General features: G+C 41.2%; 1 protein-coding gene across 1 annotated transcript in view; it reads right to left on the bottom strand.

Annotated features, from left to right (window-relative positions):
• Positions 1–185: 185 nt before the first annotated feature.
• Positions 186–20,480, bottom strand: part of PCNT (pericentrin) — a gene marked incomplete at both ends in the record, with an annotated part of 63,993 nt that continues 43,698 nt past the window's right edge. The window contains 13 exon segments of the mRNA XM_010024988.1: positions 186–381; positions 2,062–2,259; positions 5,127–5,281; positions 5,716–5,821; positions 6,894–7,415; positions 8,744–9,865; positions 10,095–10,262; positions 10,786–10,938; positions 12,266–12,436; positions 15,439–15,666; positions 17,168–17,188; positions 17,709–17,828; positions 18,272–18,501. Coding sequence (XP_010023290.1) covers positions 186–381; positions 2,062–2,259; positions 5,127–5,281; positions 5,716–5,821; positions 6,894–7,415; positions 8,744–9,865; positions 10,095–10,262; positions 10,786–10,938; positions 12,266–12,436; positions 15,439–15,666; positions 17,168–17,188; positions 17,709–17,828; positions 18,272–18,501 — 3,390 coding nt within the window.

Here is a 20,480-nt window from a genome sequence, read left to right as displayed (position 1 = left end):
TTCCTGCCCATGGCAGGCTGTTGCAACAGGGGAAGCTTTGAGGTCCCTTCCAACCCAAACCAGTCTGGGATTCTGCGATCTGTTTCTTTGCTAAACAATCTTTTTTTTTTGCCTTTTATCTTCCAAGCAAAAAAAGGAAAGAACTGGCACAGAAGACCAGGTAACAAGAACTTGTGTGATAGTACCTTTCCTCCGAAGGTGATGTTCTCGTTTGCTCCCATGTTCCTCTGCATTGGTAAGGGTTTCCTGTAACTGCTGTAGCTTCTCCTGGTTCTGAAGATGTGTCATACGTAGCTGAGCTCGGAGGTCCTGTATTTCTGAGAGCAAGCTATTCCGGTCTGAGGAGAAAAGGTGCTCTACAACCATCTGCCTCTGCTCCTCCTGAAAACAAACCAAATCCTATCAAATCCACAAGGTTATTCCCATATTTCCTAAAAATATGAACCCTACAGACACCCTTCCAGTTCAAGTTTTATACTGTGGCACTAAGTTCATGCATCATATTACAAAATATTAACAGTAAGTAACAAAGAAAAAATCCACTTCACTAGCTTCCAAACAGAATAATAGTTATTAATAATGGTTGACACATAATTATTACTACAGACCATTTGGTCAGTACCTAAAACCTAAATATTAATTATAGAAGCAAAAATTCCCAGATTCGGAGTTAGCTCAGTATCTACCCTTTGCAAGAGAGGTCTGTGAAGCTCTAGATAGAATTCTGGATAGAATTTAGAAGCATAACACTTGAAGAGGTTTTCTTACCTGTTGTTTCATGATATACTCCAGCTTTTCTCCTAATGAACCATCCCCACCAGACCCAGAATTGGAGAAGTGAGACTTCAAGTCAATTTGCAACACATTTCTCTCCTTCTCAAACACACTCTGTACTGCTTGCAGAAGTTCTCCTCTCCAGTCAGCAGCAATCCCTGAGAATTCCTGTTAAAAAATATATATATTTTAAATGGCATCTTTCTCAGTGTGTAACCTACTGTCCTTCATCTCATTCCTGTGTAAGAGTGTACGAACCTGCTAATTTCAGCAGACCAATGGTGCTTAAAGAGGACTGTTTCAACCTCAGAAAGAGTCCCTTGCTCCTCATACAGCACACACACACAAACTACATATCAATATTTCTATAGAGTAAAAAACTGGTTACCTTCACAGAATCACAGAGTGGTTGAGGTTGCAAGTGACCACTGGAGGTCATCTAGTCCAACCTCTCCGCTCACGCAGCATCAACTAGAGCATATCACTCAGGATTGCGTCTTGAGTGCTCCTGAGTAGCTCCAAGGATGGAGACTACAAAATCTCTCTGGGCAACCTACTCCAATGCTTAGTCACCCTCACAGTAAAGAAGTTCTTCCTCATACTTAGCTGGAACTGCCCGTGTGTTTTAGTTTAGTTTATGCCTCTGGTCCTATCACGCGGCACCACCAAGAAGAGTCTGGCCCTATCCTCTGGACACCCTCCCTTCACATACTTATCACAGAATGGTTTGTGTTGGAAAGGACCTCAAAGCTCATCCAGCTCCAATCCCCTGCCACGGGCAGGGACACCTTCCACTAGAGCAGGTTGCTCCAAGCCCTTGTGTCCACCCTGGCCTTAAACTCGGCCGGGGATGGGGCAGCCACAGCTTCTCTGGGCACCCTGTGCCAGCGCCTCAGCACCCTCACAGGGAAGAGCTTCTGCCTCAGAGCTCATCTCAGTCTCCCCTCTGGCCCGTTAAAGCCATTCCCCTTGTCCTGTCCCTACAGGCCCTTGTCCAAAGACCCTCTCCAGGTTTCCTGGAGCCCCTTTAGGCACTGGAGCTGCTCTAAGGTCTCCCTTAAGGAGCCTTCTCCAGGCTGCCCCAGCCCAGCTCTCTCAGCTTGTCTCCAGAGCAGAGCTGTTCCAGCCCTCACAGCATCTCCGTGGCCTCCTCTGGACTCACTCCAACAGCTCCACTTATACACTGATCAGGTCCTCCCCGAGCTTTCTCTTCTCTGGGCTGAACAGGCCCAGCTCCTTCACCCTTTCCTCATATCCTTGCTTTAAAGCATATTTTTAGTGTCATACCTTGTCTCCTCTATCTGCCACCTTGCCAAGGTAGTCTTTCAGTGACTGTATAGCATCCAGCAGGGCTAAGCCCTCCTTCTGCCATCCCTCCATTGCTGCTCGGGTCTGATGGACGTTTTTCAGCTCCCTCAAATCAAAGGGACATTCTGATAAAGCCAGGATTTTGCGGCTCTCCTCATACACCATCTTCAGCACAGCCTGAGGACAAAAGGCATAATGTTAGGAGATAGGCATCAGCATCCTGGCAGTGTAAGAGCAAGATGAGAGAGCACTAGACAAGGAAAATAAGGTAACTGTCTGATATGCGCGATACAGATAAAAACACGGTCTGCCCTGCTACTTGGAATGCTGAATGAACCAATACCCATACTCAAACACACATGCAGTGAGTCAACAGTTACCAGAGAATTTTTATCTCCCCACAACTAATTCAAGAATACAGTGGCCATTGTACTGTTAAATAGTGTACTCACAATATTAAAGTACAAATGGAAGCCTCAGCCAGAGCACTTTATTGCTGTGCGCATCCACACACTAATATGCAATTAAGCCAAAGGACTGTGCTTTACCTTTGTTGTTTCTGAACTCTTTAGCAAAGGCTCCTGGGAATACATTAAATTCTGTCAAGTGTGAAGCTAGGTTACTAAACCCCAGTGATGCCAGAAAACTGAATTATGTATTTAGACAACTTTGGCTTAATTTAGTAGCTTACGTACAAATAACATCTCCCAAAATAATCAGTCTTAATAAATTACACAGTGGAAATTGTTTCCTGTGACACTGTCAGGAAAAATAATCTCTTTTAAATAAATTCCCTGTACACAAACTATTACATCACGCACAGATGTTTCCTGGTCTCTTTTCAAGGAAGGTCACTGGAGATTTAAGTCCTTTTCTACACAAATCTCATCAGAAATATTCCAGCCTGATGCGGAGCTGTTCCTCGTTGCTACTCACTTTAACAACACCACCACAGAGTACTTCTCTATAAATCCTCATTTTCTTTCTTTGCACTTTTTGAATGACTTAACTTTTGAACCAACTTGAGCTGCTTTCCTGTCACTTGAACCAAAAGAGTGATTACTTCAAGAACCAATGCTAAATGATGAAAACCTTAGTAAACATGAACAACAGAAGCACAGTAAATTGTTCCAACTAAACATCCAGTACTGGAATTTGCATTCAGATCTTACAGTCAGTAAAGATTAGACTGACAATCCAGAGAAGAAACTGTTTCTTAAGATAAAATAAAATTCACCTCTTCCACAAAGTCTGTGAAACTATGCTTTTGATAAATACTACTTTTCAGATACAGATTTGGGACAGAAGTGACCTTTAAGGATCATCTAGTCCAAGCTCTGGCACATGGGGGTATCTTTCATTAGACCAGGTTGCTTAAAGCCTCATCCACAGCTTCTCTGGGCAACCTGTTCCAGTGTCCTTTGAGGCATTTCATAGGTGTTTTCCTGTTGTTCCTAATACATCAGCTGCTCCTGGCTCTTCTCTGTAGCTCAAAACTCTACCCCTTTCTCTTGCTAAGTCTAAGTTAAAGCTCTCCTTATAGGTTTGACCAGTTTATTGGTGAAGACACTCTTGTCCTACTTGGTCAGGTGAATCCCATCAGCTCCCAACAGATCTGTCCATGACAGAATCAAAACCTTAAGTACAGGTTACACTAGCTACACAGGTAGGTATTTTCCTGTTTGAGTCCTCCATCCTGAACTCCTTCCTCTGACTGGGAGGACAGACGAGAAGACCATCTGTGCTCTCAATCCTTTTAACATTCATCTGAGGGACACAGAGTCTCTTTTGATGGTTCCAAATTGCCTTGTTACAGTATTGTTATTGCATACAGTTATGGTATTACTGTTCCTACATGGAATAGTAGGAGCAGATGGTTATCTGCAGGGTTCACTAGGCTTGGCAGCCTCTCAGTGATAGCACGAATTCAAGCTCCTGGTAGGCAGCAAATATCTCTAGAGGAACTGTCTGGATGGCAAATGCTGGTGCTTCAGTGCACCCTCAGTAAGGAATTTCTGATCACTGATACTTTACAAGCTTTTCTGGTACCACAGGTTCTAAGTAGGTGGTTGCATCACCTTTGCACTGTTGGCTTTTCCTTCATCATGTCAGTTACTCAATGTGCTTTTCATTCTCCAGTGCCAGAGCATCATGCCTGTTTTGAAGGGACACTTCAGAGGATGGAGGAAGGTTCTTCCTTCTGCCTTGAGCTGAGATAAAGGTTCATTCTCCTTCATCTTGTGAGTTACTTGTGTCAGCCAGTGTAAGTCTGGATTCAGACTTACCTTCCCCTTGCACAGCCTTACTTCATTATACAGATCTTCCTCTGTTTTGTTGAGCAAGCTGAAAGAATCTGCTAAACATTTGAGGAGGCAGCATTCACTTTCTAGGAAGTGTGTTTCTTCTGGTTTCTCATTATTTAAGAACCCCCTGTAGCCTGCTGATTTGGAGCACTGAATTTCTCCCCTTCACAGGCTGGGATTCCTCTAATGGCTGAGAGCTTGTTCAGCTGCAGCACCAAACCAAAGAGGCCCATGCATACACTTCCTTAAACTTGTCTTGCTGACTACAGTAAGCAATCACTGCTCAGTCTTCTGTATATTCTTAAAGCTCCTTGAACTGACTTTGAAAAGTTCCCTCCACATCTTGTAGCAGTGTTCCCACAGCTCTCCATCATATCAGAATGACAAGAATAGGCAGGGGAGCATGATGTCAGCTAGCTATGCTTGCTTAGGAAACAGCTTTCTGTAAAGCCTCCACGACAAACCCATAAATCAGATCAATTAGTCCTTGTACTGTCAAATTCTGGAACATCACTAGTGCTGTCCTAGCAAAATCTTCAATTCTAGCAAGTACAAGCAAGACAAATGTCAGGAAATTTCTCATATGAGAGATGAAATAATTACAGAAGAACCAACATCAACTTGAATTTTAAACCATTACAGAACAGTTTCCACAGTGTAAAGGTCACAGCTAACTGTTTTATATTAGCATTTCATTTCTGCTGTTGCAGTTTTAAATTGCTTCTATTAATCATGTATTACCTTCAGCTGTGGTGAAAGTATTTCCTTTTCTCTCACTGATTCCATAAAATCTGGAAACATTCCACGGTACTGCAGATAAGCCATGAACCTAGCATCTAGGTGCTCTGATGTTTGTAGCTCCTGCTTCAGTTTAGCTGCCAAATTTGAGCTGGTATCTGAAGAAAGAGACAGCCCCCCCACAAGTGTTACAAAGATGAAAAGCACTTGAAACCAGCATAACCACTTGCAAAATATCCATGATTTCTTCTCCTAGTTTGAATGCAGGGTCAGCTGAAGTTATTTGGTGAGATCTCAACTAAGTACAACAAGTAAAAGGGTTGTAAGTTGCCTTTAGCACCAGAGAAAGTATTACAGTTAAGTCAGGACTCTCTAAAACCCCATGCTTTCTTTTCAGAATGCAAAGTTGGAAAGGTCAAAGCAGACTTCCACTATTACAAATATACAAGTCTCTCTAAACAAAGATCCACCTGACAAAGGCATAGCCTTCAATTAAAAGAGCTACAATAAAAGAAAATGGGAGAAAGAGGAAATGTTGTAACATTTTTATAATGAAGTGCAAGGTGAAAGGAGTCTCCAAAGTTCAACTTACTGCTGCCATATTCATCACTCATCTCATCTATGGCAGATGCTCTTGATCTTACATCATCTTGTAAATCCGAAGGGGTTAATGTCAGATTATCAGCTTCTCTCATCTGCTTGGAAAGAAATTTTTCATATGAGTTTAGTTTTTTAATCTAGCTGTAGAGTTTTCTGCATCTTATAACAACTTTGTTACTAGTGCAGAGTTTAGCAAATGCCCACATCTCTAGTGTTAGAGATGGAAAATCCCATGGTGAATGTAACACTGGAAGGCATTCCATCACATTTTTAGATCCTTTTCAATAGTCTGTTAAGAAAGGGGCATATATTTATCATTAATTGCCCTTCAAAAGCAAGGCACAACAATATACAACTGAAGATTCATTTTCTGAAGTACAGACTTTATCTTCCTGCAAGATGATACAGACACAATATACCAAATATTGCCACTAACTTAAACAGGGGAACTTTAGGTTAGATATAAGGAAGAAGTTCTTCACAGTGAGGGTGGTGAGGTGCTGGAATAGGTTGCCCAAGGAAGTTGTGAATGCTCCAACCCTCGAGGGGTTCAAGGCCAGGCTGGACAGAGCCTTCGGCAACACAGTTTAGTGTGTGGTATCCCTGCTCATGGCAGGGGGGTTGGAACTAGATGATCCTAAGGTCCTGTCCAAACCTAACTATTCTATGATTCTATGATTCTATTCTTCAATTTTTACTCAGTCTCTACTAACACTCAATGGCAGATATTTGTGAGTGGACAACTTCTACAGTCAATTGAGTACTGTGGAAGCAAAACACTTTTACATGTTTCAGTTCAATTACTTGCACATAAAGTATTATCACCACTTTATCATCCACTTCCTGCTTGTGCCACTGCAAAAGTACCAGGATCTGAAAAGTCTTTTGAGAGCATGAGAATAATACCCAGATTTTTACTGACACCACATCAGCAGTGTGCAGACACACAGGACACAAAGCCAGCTGTAAACAGCTTATTGCTCTATTTTAGGATTAGGATTATCAGAAGCAGTGGTAAACAGTGTTTTAATACAGGCCAGAACCTTACACACCCCTCTTGCTGTGTAAGGCTCTACTACTTGGAGCCTATAGACCAACAGTGATCCAAGGGGGACTGAGCTGAGCAGTCTTGTTTAATTAGAATTAAATCAGATACGAGATATCACTTACCAAAATCTTCTTCTCCATATCTTGGTCATCATCAATAGAGTAGGTACTTCCCGAGAAAGCAGGAGATTTTCTATCTGCTCCCACTGCTGCTTCGTCACTGCTGTTTTCATACAGGTTAGAATACCCCAGCAATCCAGAATTATCTTCCTGTATGGATGACCTGGTGTGCATCATCTCAAGATCTGTGCTTTCCACTTCCGAAAAGGGTGTCAGGACTGGTTGAACATCCATGCTTATGTCTTGCTTTCTCATAATCTCCGGTGATCCCCACGAAGCCACACCTGCAGTGAAACCCTGGAAACTTGTCAAATTGCTTTTGCCTATGCTCAAGTTGTGCTTCGGAGCATCAGGAGTTTGATGACTTTCCAACATTTGCTGGCACTGCTTTTTCAAATCTTGCTCCTCTTCAGAGTTGTTGATTGCATCCAATTCCCAACTCAAGATATTTTCTTCTGATTGCTTGATTGGAGTTTTTGGATTTAGATTGTGAGTCTTTGAGTCAAACACAACTTCATCTTTGTCCTACAATGAAATAACACATGTTAATTGTGTAACAGAATTTAAATATGATTTTAAAAACTGAAAAGCATTAACTTCAAAAGATCTTTTCAAATATAATACTTGTATCTATTATCTGATGCTTTAGTATATTTTACATGCCACCTAACCAGGCTTTTTAACAAGCATATCATCAATAGCAGAAGAAAACCTCCCCACAACTGTACAATAAGCAAATGTCTTTCTGCAGAGCTGACTTTAGTATCAATCAGGAAATAAATGGTATTCCTTAAAGTGTAGACGATCTTCCTATGTTCAAATAGACACCAAAACCTGTTGCTTTACTAACTGGATAAATTTATCTTAATTCCTGACCCAGGGCACTAGGAAAAAATGGTTAAGAAGCCTACAGACAGTTCCTGTGCCTGCCATTTCAATGCAGGAGAAACTTTTGACCATCTACTTCTAGTCACTGCAAAGAACAACAACATAGAATCACAGACTGGTTTGGATTTGAAGGGACCTTAAGATCATTCAGTTCTCCCCCCCTGCCACAGGCAGGGACACCTCACACCAGACCATGTTGCCCAACGCTCTGTCCAACCTGGCCTTGAATACTTCCCTACTTGATGTGATCCTTGCACATAACTGACTATTTTCCAGCCTGAGGGCTTGGGTATCTGAATGGGCACAGAACCTTTCCATCCTCTTTCCCATAGTGAGGCATAGTCACTGACCAGGCCAAGGCTACACTTCCACCTTCAAACTGCAGAGACATCCCTGCCTACCTTGCTACAAGGGCTCTCATTCCAAACCCCTCTACGTCCTCTCCTGCTGTGTGGGTATCTGCTCTAGCATGGTCTCGTCAACGGGCTGTTTCTCACACTTCTTTCCCCTCACTCCTCACTGCCTGTGCAGCATTTTACCCATTATATCTTAAATATGTTTTTGCAGGAGTGCCACACATGTGGCTGACCCGCTCTGCTGTGGCCTGTGGTGGAACCAGCTCTGCCAGCATGGAGCAACCCTGGCCTTTTGTCAGGGAGGCCACTCTGCAGCTCCCCCACTGCCGACACCCAACCCATACCTTAGGATCCATGCCCCAAACCATACCCAGCTCAGAAAAACTGACTGGATTAGGTTTCCATGCATGCTTGGCCTCTTCTTAGTTCTTCTAAGCATCTACCTCTAGCAACTGCTGGAGAAACCATGAATAGACCCTTCAACTGACTCACCACGGCCACTTTTATGTCACAGTATTCATGTTCACCCTTTCTTACAGCACTGAAAAGAATAAACTAAAGGGCTTTATTTTTTAAAAAATATAATACTATTAAACCCAAATCACATACTTGTTTATCAGTGGGGGAAGCCAGTACTGCAAGTGGCTGATCAACATTTGCCTCCAGTTCTTCCAATTCCTCCATTCCTCTTTTAAGGGCTATGCCTTTTCTTTCTCTCTGGCAGAGAGGCTTGCGAAGGCGAGTCTCCTCCTGATCACATTGCTCCCTTGGCTTGTACGACTCCAACTGTGAAACCAGCTCACCTCTTTCCAGTTGTAAGGCTTCAAGCTCTTTCACATATGCTTTGATTTGATCTTTCAGTTTTGCAGTGCCACCTTGCAGCTCACTGATTTCTCTCTGATAAGCTGTTTCTTTCTGATTCAGTGCTTGCACCTGGGAATCAAGTCTAGAAACTTCTAATTGAAGACTATAAACATCTTGAGCCTGACTTGCATCTCTCTTTTCCAACTCAGTTTGAAGCTCTGCTGCCTTTTTTGTTAAGTGTTGCAACTCGGTTGTGTCAGCTTCTCGTTGATCTGCCATTCTCTTCATTTGCCTATTTTTCTCTAGAATATTTGCTTCCCTTTCTCTCACAGCCTCTTCAAGTTCTTGAAGGCGAGAAGAAGTCACCCTGGCTTCAGCCTCCCTCTGAGAAAAACGGGTTTGGAAAAGGCTGTGCTCTTCCTGAAGCGCATTGTACTGTGTTCTCAGAGAGGTCAGCTCTGCAACATGCTGCTCGGACGACTCCCGTAATTTTTGGCATTTTTTCTCCAAAATTTCCACTTCCAGTTTGAACTGTGATTCCTTCTCTTCCAGTTGGTGCTGCAGAGCTTCTCTAGCAGCTGAGATAAGCTCTGCCTCCTCTTGAAGTTCTCTCACTTTGGCGAGTAGCAATAAGTTTCTTCTGTTTGGATCAATATCACCCTGCCAGTCCAACAGTCCCTTCTTCAACTCATTCTGAAGGTTTTCCACTGGCTTTCCCAATGTAAGTTGATAGAGATCATCTTGGTTGTCACTAAGCTCATGACATGCTGGTCCGAGTTGTGCCAGCTCTTTCTGAAGCTTCTCAATCACTCCATGGAGTTGCTCTACCTCTTCATCTTTGTCCTTACGCAGCCTTTCCTGGTCACTGCGAAGGTGCTCAACAAGTGATCTGAGCTCTTCAATTTCAGATTTTTGGTCTTCCACAACCTGAGCAAAAGGATAAAGTCTGAATATTACTGTATGTAGGCGGAATTACTACTGCACATAGACTTTAAGTGACATTTTCCTCCTGAATCACACAGGCACTAAGTCACACATTTTACAGCAGGAAGAACTGCACACTTGAGCTGGTAGCTACTCGGAATAGATTTCATTTACAGTAAGACTCTTTCTTCCCCCAAAAATCAAGTAATGACCATAGAGTAAGTACTTTTACTTTATCCTCCAGAGTGCTCTCTAGCTCGTGCTGCAGCCTCCTCATTTGTTCATTCAAGTGATCGATTTCTTGATTCTTTTCTTCAAGTAGTGCTTGTGGGAATGATAAAGTTGAAGACTCACTAATACCCAGATCCTGATTTTGCTTCACATGAAGTTTTGTTAGATCCTCCTGATCAGAAAGAAACAGCAATCTCATTAGAAAGGACTTACTTTCTCTGCTAACCTAATGGCAGAACAGAACTAATGGCTTTATTTAAACAATCTCTTCCCTACTATAAAGTTAAAGAACTCAAGAACAGAACTACAGCTACTTTCGTTGGATTAGTACTACTGGATTAGATTGCCACAGTGTATCTCAACTGTTAAGGTAAGAGATGAACACTCTAGTTGCCAGACTGACAATCAGCCAGTTTTCTAACTTGTAACAATCTGTCAGGGCCAGAAAAATGCTAAGTTTTTTTAATCAAATCAAATTACTGTAGAAGATAATGCCATAAGCCTGAATCTAGAGCATTGTTGGGGGTGTTCTACAATGTCCGGCATTAGCCTTGTAACAGTAATGCAATATCCCCTTGACAAGAGAAACAAACTAAGTATCTGTTTATAACATCACAAGATGAAGACCACAGCACTCAAGAAAGCAGGCTCTGAAGTTTGAGCGGATGGACACTACAGCTAAGGAAACCTACCTTCAAGTGTGCATTCTCTAACTGAAGCTGGCTGATGCTGGAAGTGCTAAGCTTTTCTTGCATCTCTAACTGCAAGTTCAGCTGCAGTATCTCCTCATTTTTACTGATCAAATTCTCTTTATACTGCTCTAGTTGGTCTAACAAGCTTGCAATCTGAAAGAAAGAAGAAAAGGCATAGTTGTTTCAATGAAGTCCTGATCTAAGCAGAAAAAACTTCATCACCTTATTTACTGAGAACAAGTAACTTCAGCAAATTCTAAGATTTAAACTCTCTCTAATCAATTTGCATGAATAGAATACTTGAGACATAAAAAGAAAGTGAGAAGCTGATGTTCCAGCTCCTCAGCTGCAAAATCAAAGTACTGCAAAGGTGGTTTTCCACTTCTTTTTCAAAAAATCTAACTGCTCATAAAAGATTTGTTAATCTGTGTTCTGAACAATCAAAGCTTGACTGATGTAAGCTGACATAACAACATCAAATGTTAGCATTTGATGTCTAATGTAATCATAAGCAGTTAACATAATCACCGTTCTCCTCCTTCTAGAAGATAGAAATTAGCCCTGTAGTGCTAATCCCAGTAACACAGCAACTGAAACAGTTCCGAGCATTGACTCCTTTGACCTGTAAAAGGAGTCAGTAACTACACATTTCACTCCTTGTAGCTGTTTGAAAGCTTGAGAGCTATTTGGAAACACTGTGATCTTGCCACCCACAGGTTTGTTTATCATCTCTTGCCTTCATGGGTGAGAATTCCATTCCTTTGAGAATGGAAAAGGCTTAGTGGCTCCCGAAGTCAGACTTCATAAGAGACATGGAACTTACATTGATAAGAAATTAGTTCTTATTAGCTTGCTGCTCTTGAAACAATGGTATACAAATAAGTACAGGATGAGCCATGTTTTTCTTCTTTGCACATCCTAAACTGGACTCTACACACACACACAAACAGCATATTACAGATACAATAATAATGATGAAATATCACATAAACACACAGTGGTGGGTGTACGTATCTGTGCATGTAAATCCAATAGTAGTTCTAAATAACGTGACCAGTTATACTGTGTTTCAGCTTCACATGAGAACTCATCATGAACTTTTTTGGCTTGCAAAACAGAGGAGGTCAGATGACACTATTATGAGCACTTGACCCTTCTGTTCTTATAGGAATTATCACTCACTCTCAACATGAACCCAAATGTATCTACCTTCTGCTCCACCTCAACTCTGGAAGATCAGTTTACAACAAATATTGATCAATCAGTGTCCAAGTTGATGTGAATTATCACAAGACAGTTTCCAGTGGGAAAGGAGACAGATGGGCAGAGGGATGACAAAACAGAACAAAGCAAGAAAAAGGAAGGTTAGTTCAGGCCAAAGCATGGAGAATTCTGGAAAAGAGGCACACTGACTACAACATCAGTCATTGGATTTTTGAATGGCTTAAATGTCCAGCTACATGTTTGCACTAACTCTTACTTCTCTTTCTTTTGACTGAAGTGCTTCCTGCTCTGCTTCTAACTGCTCCTTCAGCACCGGGGCAGCACTGCTATCTGGTGGCACTCTGTGCCTTGCTTCATCCAATTTGGACTGGAGGGCAGAGATCTGAATCAGGTTATTGTACTGTTGCTGTTGCAATGCCTCTTTATCCTGTAAAAGACATTTTTTGTTTTATGCTAGAATTAATTATTGTCAATATACATACCCACCTAACAGAACAACCCTGCCAAAATACTTCATCACCCCCAACAAGCGCCAGTACAAGTAGTACATAATCCCAATGGCCTATAAAGAGACAGGAATTCAAAACAACCAAATGTTTTTGGCTCACTCACATGAAACACATGGTATTAGCCAGCCCCTCAGGCATCCTGCTGCCATACATGAAAGGACTCACATAACATCAAAATCCAAGCAACAACAGAGCCGTTCTTGGTTTTATATCAAGTAAAACTAAGACATTACCCACAGTATCTTGATGACCCACAAAACCCCTCCAGTAACCATGTGCCAATCCATATTCCTGAAGAACTGGGCTACCTTACCTCAGATTTTCCCACATTTACTCAACAGCAGAGCTGCAAGTGTGCCATAGCTCTGGACACAAGTTAAGATTGTCCTGGCATTCCCCAGCTGGTAAATTCTGAGGTTCCTATGGTGACCCAGTAAAAAAAAAAAAAGTGGCAACCCAAGCAAAAGTCAGAGCTTTATGTACACTCACTGAAAACATTCTTCTGGATGCCCAAACAGATGTAGTCAAACATGGCATCTTCTTCCACTGATACCAGAATCCATAGGACAGCAGACTCCCTCAATGAACCCCACTTTCAAGACCTCAAGCAAAAGGATGATCAATCCTCCCAGCACAACCCTAACTGCAAGTGTCAAAGAGAAGCTGCATGGAGACCTCAGAGCAGCCTTCCAGTATCTGAAAGGGGCTACAAGGATGCTGGAGAGGGACTCTTCAACAGGGACTGTAGTGATAGGACAAGGGGGAATGGGTTTAAACTGAAACAGGGGAAGTTCAGGTTAGATATAAGGAAGAAGCTCTTCCCTGTGAGGGTGCTGAGGCGCTGGCACAGGGTGCCCAGAGAAGCTGTGGCTGCCCCATCCTTGGCAGTGTTCAAGGCCACGTTGGACACAGGGGCTTGGAGCAACGTGCTCTAGTGAAAGGTGTCCCTGCCTGTGGCAGGGGGGTGGAACTGAGCTTTAAGGTCCTTCCCAACACAAACCAGTCTGGGATTCTGTGTATGTATCAATCTAAACAACTGAAAGGAACTGCAGCAGAAGAAGACAAAGACCTGCTCCATGCACATAAAAGCAGGACAAAAGGATCCGCTAGCTGTGAGTTTAGACAGTATTCTTCACAAAGATACCATTCTGTATTCAAAATTATTCTTTCCAGACCTATTTCTTATTGGCACTTGTCTCCAGTAGCTGCAATACATTTGTCATATGTTGGAAGTTGGGGCCATGCCATGCACACTGTGTCTACTTTTACAGGAAAATGCCGTGACGCGCAATCATTCTTAGAGCTCCATTGGCACTTATTTACTGTCAAAATTGCTCTAAGACAAGCTATTACAATGCCTACAATTGGCAAATAGAATGATATAACCTTGTTTAAAACTGATTAATTAGTTTATTGGAAGAAGTCAAAAACAAAACCAAGAGCCTGAATTTGGCTTATTTAGGATTTTTAAGAGTAGGACATTCAAACAGCTAAAACAATATTTGAATTTGTGTGGGTAACAGAAAGTTAAGATTTTAGAGACAAGAGCAACTTGCCAACAGCAGCATCACAGTCTCCATCCACTTCAAGGCAGGCCAGACCTAAAGCTGATGGACATGGCTCTTGCGTGTTTGGATAAAATCACAGAATGGCTCAAGTTGGGAAGGGTCTCTAGAGCTCTCTGGTCCAACCTCCGACTCAAAGCAGAACCAAGCTGGCTCTGCTCAGGGCCTTGGCCAGCTGAATTCTGAACATCTCCAAGTCACAGAGATAGCACTGCCACAATGAGCCCCTTTTTCAAAATCTGGCTGCCCTTGATATGACTGTTTCCCATTTAATTGGAATTCCCCCTGTTGCAGTTTATGCTTTTTATCCTTACACTACACACCTCCAAGTCTGCCTCCATCTTCTTTATAACCTCATATTATGTGGTTGTAGCCAACAATAAGATCTCTGCAAAGCTAAACAAACCCCGTTCTTCCAGCGTCCCCTCAAAACTCATTTCCTCAAGCCCCCTGACCAGTTTGATGTTCCTTTGCTAGACTTGCTCCAGTATGCCAATGTCCTTCACGTACATGGGAGTCTAAAACCAGGCACTTCTCCAGATGCAATCTCACAAGTGCTAAATATATGGGAATAATAATAGCTAATAAGCTACAAGTGACTAGTCTGACATTATCTGAAGCTAAAGCATGACATAAATAATTGTTCAATATTTTAAACATTAAAATAATGGAAGCAAATATTTACAGATTTAGCAATTAAACTAATCAATTTAGTTTACAGCATGCCAACCTTAAATCTTCAGACTTGACAGACATGCCAGCAGTACTAAACTAATGAAAACTGCTGGGAGGGAACTGAAATATTTAGTTTAAGGTAGAAAAGGTTACTTAGATGTTTGGTAAAAGACAAATACTTTTGCTAAATGAAATGTTATTCTTAACTCTAAGCTGTGACTAAATCTGCAGTAGAAAGAAAGCACGAAATGTAGAGTCCGGCAAACAGATCTGGCTCCAAAGACACATAGCAAGAAGAACTACCAATTAAAATAGGATTTTAAACATAGTTACTTATTGAAGACCCACAATGTTTCATATTCAGTAACACTATCTTCTTGGGAATTGTCAGAGAGCAAAAGAGCTACTCTGATCTATGCAAACATGACAACTACCAGAAAGCAGTCTCTGTAGTAAGTAGGCTTATAGTTCCATATCATATAGTAAATATCTATATAATAAAGTAAAACCAAAGCTTGATTAAAACTGTGGCTGTGATACCTGCCATTGACACAACAGTTTAATTCACAACTAGGTGCCAGGGATAGTATAGTCTCAAACACCACTGTAACACACTGATATCCTCCGTGAAGACACCGTCTCCGTAACACCACTCATTTAAATAAGCATTTTAAAATTACTTGTTTTAATTCAGTTTCCACTTTCTTCATTTTCTGCAGTTGCTGTTCCAAGCAGTGCACGGTCTTTGAGACTTCAGTACCGCTGTGCTTCAGTTCTGCAATCTGTGCCACCAGTTTTTCTATCTCTTTATCACGAGCTGTAATTTCTTGGTGTTTTTGTTCCTTTTCTAGTAACAGCTTATTGTAATCATCCATCTTCTCCTTTATTTCTGCTTGTAAAGATTCTACCTACACAGAAATCACATTATACAGATATTCAGGAAATACAAGAAACTTCCAATTGGTGGCCAGAGTAATTTCATGGCAGAGCAGGTAGAGTTCTACTATGGACTACAGTAGTGGTAAAATTCCAGATGAAAGTAAAACTAGATGTGAACAGGAAGGATGAAAAAGTAACTTTCTGAACTCTTGTTTTCCAAATCCAGCAGCTCTTAAATACACATTTGAGTACTCTTAATATTGGCAGTATTCTTGCAAAGTACTCAAGGCCCAGAGGTTATCGAAAGGGGTCATGTGGTGTGGGAGTGGGTTTTGGTTGGGTTTTGTTTGTTTAAAGCTAAAAAACCCCAAGATTACATGAATTATTAGTAATAGCATTAGATGCATTTCTGTAACCTCAGACCCTGCTTTCATTACTTCATGGAATTCCAGTTTAAAGGAAAATACCAAGAATTGAAAGCTAAATATGCACCGTAACATACTCAATGCCTGCAAATCAGAAAGATTCACAGTAGTCAATGCAGAACAGGTCCTTTTTTCCCCCCGATCACTCAAGTATGAAGAGGATATTAATTTTGAGATCTAATCATGCACAGAGCTCCAGGAAAATGGTCACTCATTCATCCCAGTAATCAAAGTGAAGGCAAGGCTAGGAGCTTGGGTAACAGAGGCAGGAGAGAACCAAGTGTAAGAGACTACACTGGAAGTGATAAAGTCATCACGCACATTGAAAGCAAGCTCAGATATGAAAGCAATGGGAAACCTAAAGGAAAAATAATTTGGTCAATATCAATGAATAAGGAAGATGAGATTTTACAAACTAAATGCTTTGTTCATCACTAAATGTCTGAATTTCTACAAACTCCAAACATAATAAAGTAAAAATTCTTTGTATTAACACAGAACTTCACATCTTCCAAGTATTTTATAGATATTACTAAAGAAGAACACCCTCTAGCGAAATACAGAAGAACAGAGTTAATTTAGTCAAATTAATAAGCATGGAGAGCATCACAGACTAGATGAGAATACTAAAAGTACTGCTTTTCTAACACCAAGGTGCACAGGTTCATAAACTGCATAAATGAATAGCTGGAAATGAAATTAAGCAGTATACACACTGAAGTTTTGTTAAGAGCATGGCCATAAACAAGAGCTGAAGACTAAGGCATGGTGTATCACTGAAATTCCATTATCCTTGTTTCATACTCTAAACCTCAACTTCTCCTTTCATGCCAAAAAGCTCTTTTACAGTATGTAACTGCCTGTAATACATGGGAGCAGTAAGACAGGAGAATGAAGCACTTAAGTACAGGAAATTAAACTGAAAGCAGTTCCTCACTCCCTGCAAGAGTTCTGCCACCCTAAAATACGTGTCCTTATCTCCAAGGCAAACTAAAGGCTTGACATATCAAGAACAGGGGTAAAAAGCTAAAGCAGATCTAATTAACAGAGGGGACTGAAAGAAAAAGGAAAGAAAAGTTAGGGATGTTCATGCTGTTTTCCATACCTGTAGAATCAATTCATCGTTCTGTATAATGTTCATTTATGTGAAAAAAACCCAAAACAACAAACAGAAAAGCAAAAGTTAATCTTTGAAATCAAACACAAACACATTAAAAAAAAAAAAAAAAAAAAAAGGAGTAATTTATCAACTAAAATAGCTCAAGACATGCAGACAAAGAACATCTCTTTTTACAACTGTTACAGGTGGTAAAACTAAACACATTTAGAACCCAGAAGTCATCCCTTACGTGTGCTCTGTAGAGTCAAGTGTCTGTATTGTGTTCTCCTCATTTAATTTAAACGAGACTTAGAGGCTGTGAAACTTTACTGTGATGTATATACAACATTTCTTTCCATCTCCAGAAGAAATAATGTAAGTATACTCTCACTGCATAAATGTAGCCCAGTCAGCTGCGGGGAAAACTGCTCTCTGGGTGACAACAGACAAAAGATGTCTCTCAAGAGCCGGTACCCAAAAAGCACAGGTTTTGGTATCTAATGGTAGTAAACAAGCTCCTTTGGCCACTGAGTGTGATTTTACTCACCCTGTACTCCCTGGGCTTTCCTGAAGTCTGCAATTTTGCTGTAAGTTTTAACCGTTCCTCCAGTTTCTGAATTTCCTGCTGCAAATCATCACGTTCATGTTCCCTTTCTATAGCTTGTTCCTGTAAACCCAGCCAGAGAATGAAAAGCTTTTTATAGAAACTCTGCATCTCATCTTTTGATGAGTACAAGAAAAGAGTACAAGAAAAACGTGGGGGTTGTTTTTGTGGTGAGGAAACTGCTCACTTCAAAATTAACACCTTTTAGCAGTCCTGAAAGTATAGCTCAAGTTACAGAAAAGGAAATCAAAGGGACAACAAACTTTTTGCCTCTGATGTACATACAAATTACAATTAGCAATCAATAAAAAGAAAGAAATTATTCCGTAATATTATAGAAAGGCAATTAAAAAACTACCTTTACATGAGTAGAATACCAAGGTCTTAATTTGAAACAAAATGGAAAGTATCCCATTTTAGGGACAATCTTCCCAGTCTCAGCCACAAGCTAGAAGGAGTATTTATCACCTCCAAAGCCATCGAAAGGTAGAACCAAGCTTGCTTACATCCATGAATTGTCGCTGGTTTTTAAGCTGTTTTTCAAGCACTTGAATTTGCTGTTTTAATTCAGCAACCTCCAATAACTGGGTAGCCAGATCTTGGTTACTATGCAGCTGTTCTTCCAGTTCCACCTCCAACACTTTCATTTGAGAGCGTAAGTTGGAATGGTCCTTTTCTGCCTGACACTGAAGATCTAACTTCTCCTTTGCTAAAAATTCTACTTCCTTCAGTAGACCTGAATAGGGACACAAAAATAACAAAGTTATCAGTGCAGGGTATGAAAATCAAATTGAGTTGAAGATGAGGTTAAATTCAGCATCAAAACCAAAGGAAAAATCTCCTGAGATGTAAGAGACTTAAAAGTAAGTCTGATACTTCAGTGCCCATTGTGTCTCTGAAAGGTATCTCCAATAAGAGCACTGTATGGTGCAGTGAAGGACCACATGGGCATTTGTTCTCAATCTCAAAGTGAACCCCAGCTGGAGATATTCTGGGCACATAGAAAACCTTCACTTTCACCCCTGGAGACCTCACAGTTCCCATCTCACCTGACCAGGAGTCCTTTGTATTCCTTCCCTAGGTGCTTGCCCTCTCAACCCAGTTCCACACTCTTGCTGCCCCAGAGGCTCTTTCCAAAACAGTTCCTCAATCCTCCAAATTCATTCCATTCCAGATGTGCTCCATCCCTAAGTTTAAGCTCCACACCCCACTGTCAGCCACCTAAGTCTCTCATACCCATCTTTCACTGTTCTATCCTAAACTCTTACCACTCCTTTTACCCCACCCTACTTCAAATCTCTTCCTGATCAAACAATCCAATAAAGAACTCTCAGTTCCTCCAAACTGCCGTGCTGAGATCCTCCTTAAACCTCCAACAAACAGACACAGGTCAGCCTCTCAGTTACTCCTCTGCCCCACGCAATGCTGGATACTGCTGCTGCTGTCTACACTGTTGAGTTAGCACCCAGTCCATCTTTTCAGTGGTCACTGGTGCCCAGCCCTACCCTGAAGCTAGCTGCTATAAGAAAACGAAGTTAATCTTGTTCTCTGAACCTGAGTGCGGATTAAAACCCAAAGTCACACTTACAGAAACTCATCCCAGTGCTAAGGTTACAAAGGGAAGAAACTCCTGAAGAAATCATGGCACATATTTGCCCTACACAGACTGCAAAAGAAATACCACAGATTTGAAAACATACATAGCTCAAGATCATTTAAGTTATTAAGAACCAATTTATACCTACAAACTGCATTTTCAATCAGCTGGATGCACTGAATCCACTGTTTAGGAGACCAAAACTGACACTCTATTGTGAATGCACTTAGAATAAAACTATTTTAATGTGCATATAGCTAAGTAACCTGAACATGAAAATAGAAGTTTGGCTGTTCAGTATTTAAAGCAGGGTCCTGCAAGAGCTCTTTACTTTACTTTCAAGTGTCCCATTATTCTTATTAAATATTTTCAGCCATAGAGATGTAAGTCTATGATTCCAACAAAGTCATCCAGCCCAGTTCCCAAAATGGGACAATTCTCTTTTCCAACCATGATCAACTCAATCCACATAATTTCTGATCAAGTATCAATTTAAGGTTGTACCAAACCTTCAAGACCCAAACTGATTCCACAGACTCCTCACATCAACTTTTCTAGTGCTTCACTATCCACAAGTATTTAATGAAATCTATAGACACTTTAAAATACACCAATAAACATGAACATTTCAATGTGCATGCTTAAGAGGAGAAGCATCACAAACTTAGAATGATGCAACAGCATTTTCATTAAACATTGGGGAACATGTCAACAGAGTAAGGATAACTGAACAGAACGCGTAGGGACTAGGAAGACTGTCTCTGGAACTTAAAGAGGCTGGATAAAGAGAAACAAGTCAAGTAGATTCTGTTTGGGGACAAAAATATAGACTAAATGTTTATTATTTTATATATAAATATACACTAAATATATTTGCTATAGTCTAAATATAGACTAATAGCTCTGGGGCCCCTAAGGCAAGAGGGAAGTGGAGCTGTTGGAGTGATTCCAGAGGAGGCCACGGAGATGCTGTGAGGGCTGGAGCAGATCTGCTCTGGAGCCAGGCTGAGAGAGCTGGGCTGGGGCAGCTGGAGAAGAGAAGGCTCCTCAAGGGGACACCTTAGAGCAGCTCCAGTGCCTAAAGGGGCTCCAGGAAACCTGGAGAGGGGCTTTGGACA

Source organism: Nestor notabilis, unplaced genomic scaffold (assembly GCF_000696875.1).
Source record: "Nestor notabilis isolate BGI_N333 unplaced genomic scaffold, ASM69687v1 scaffold15592, whole genome shotgun sequence".
Taxonomy (NCBI): domain Eukaryota; kingdom Metazoa; phylum Chordata; class Aves; order Psittaciformes; family Psittacidae; genus Nestor; species Nestor notabilis.
The sequence above is the reverse complement of the archived record's forward strand: the minus strand, read 5'-3'. Positions and strand labels throughout refer to the sequence as shown.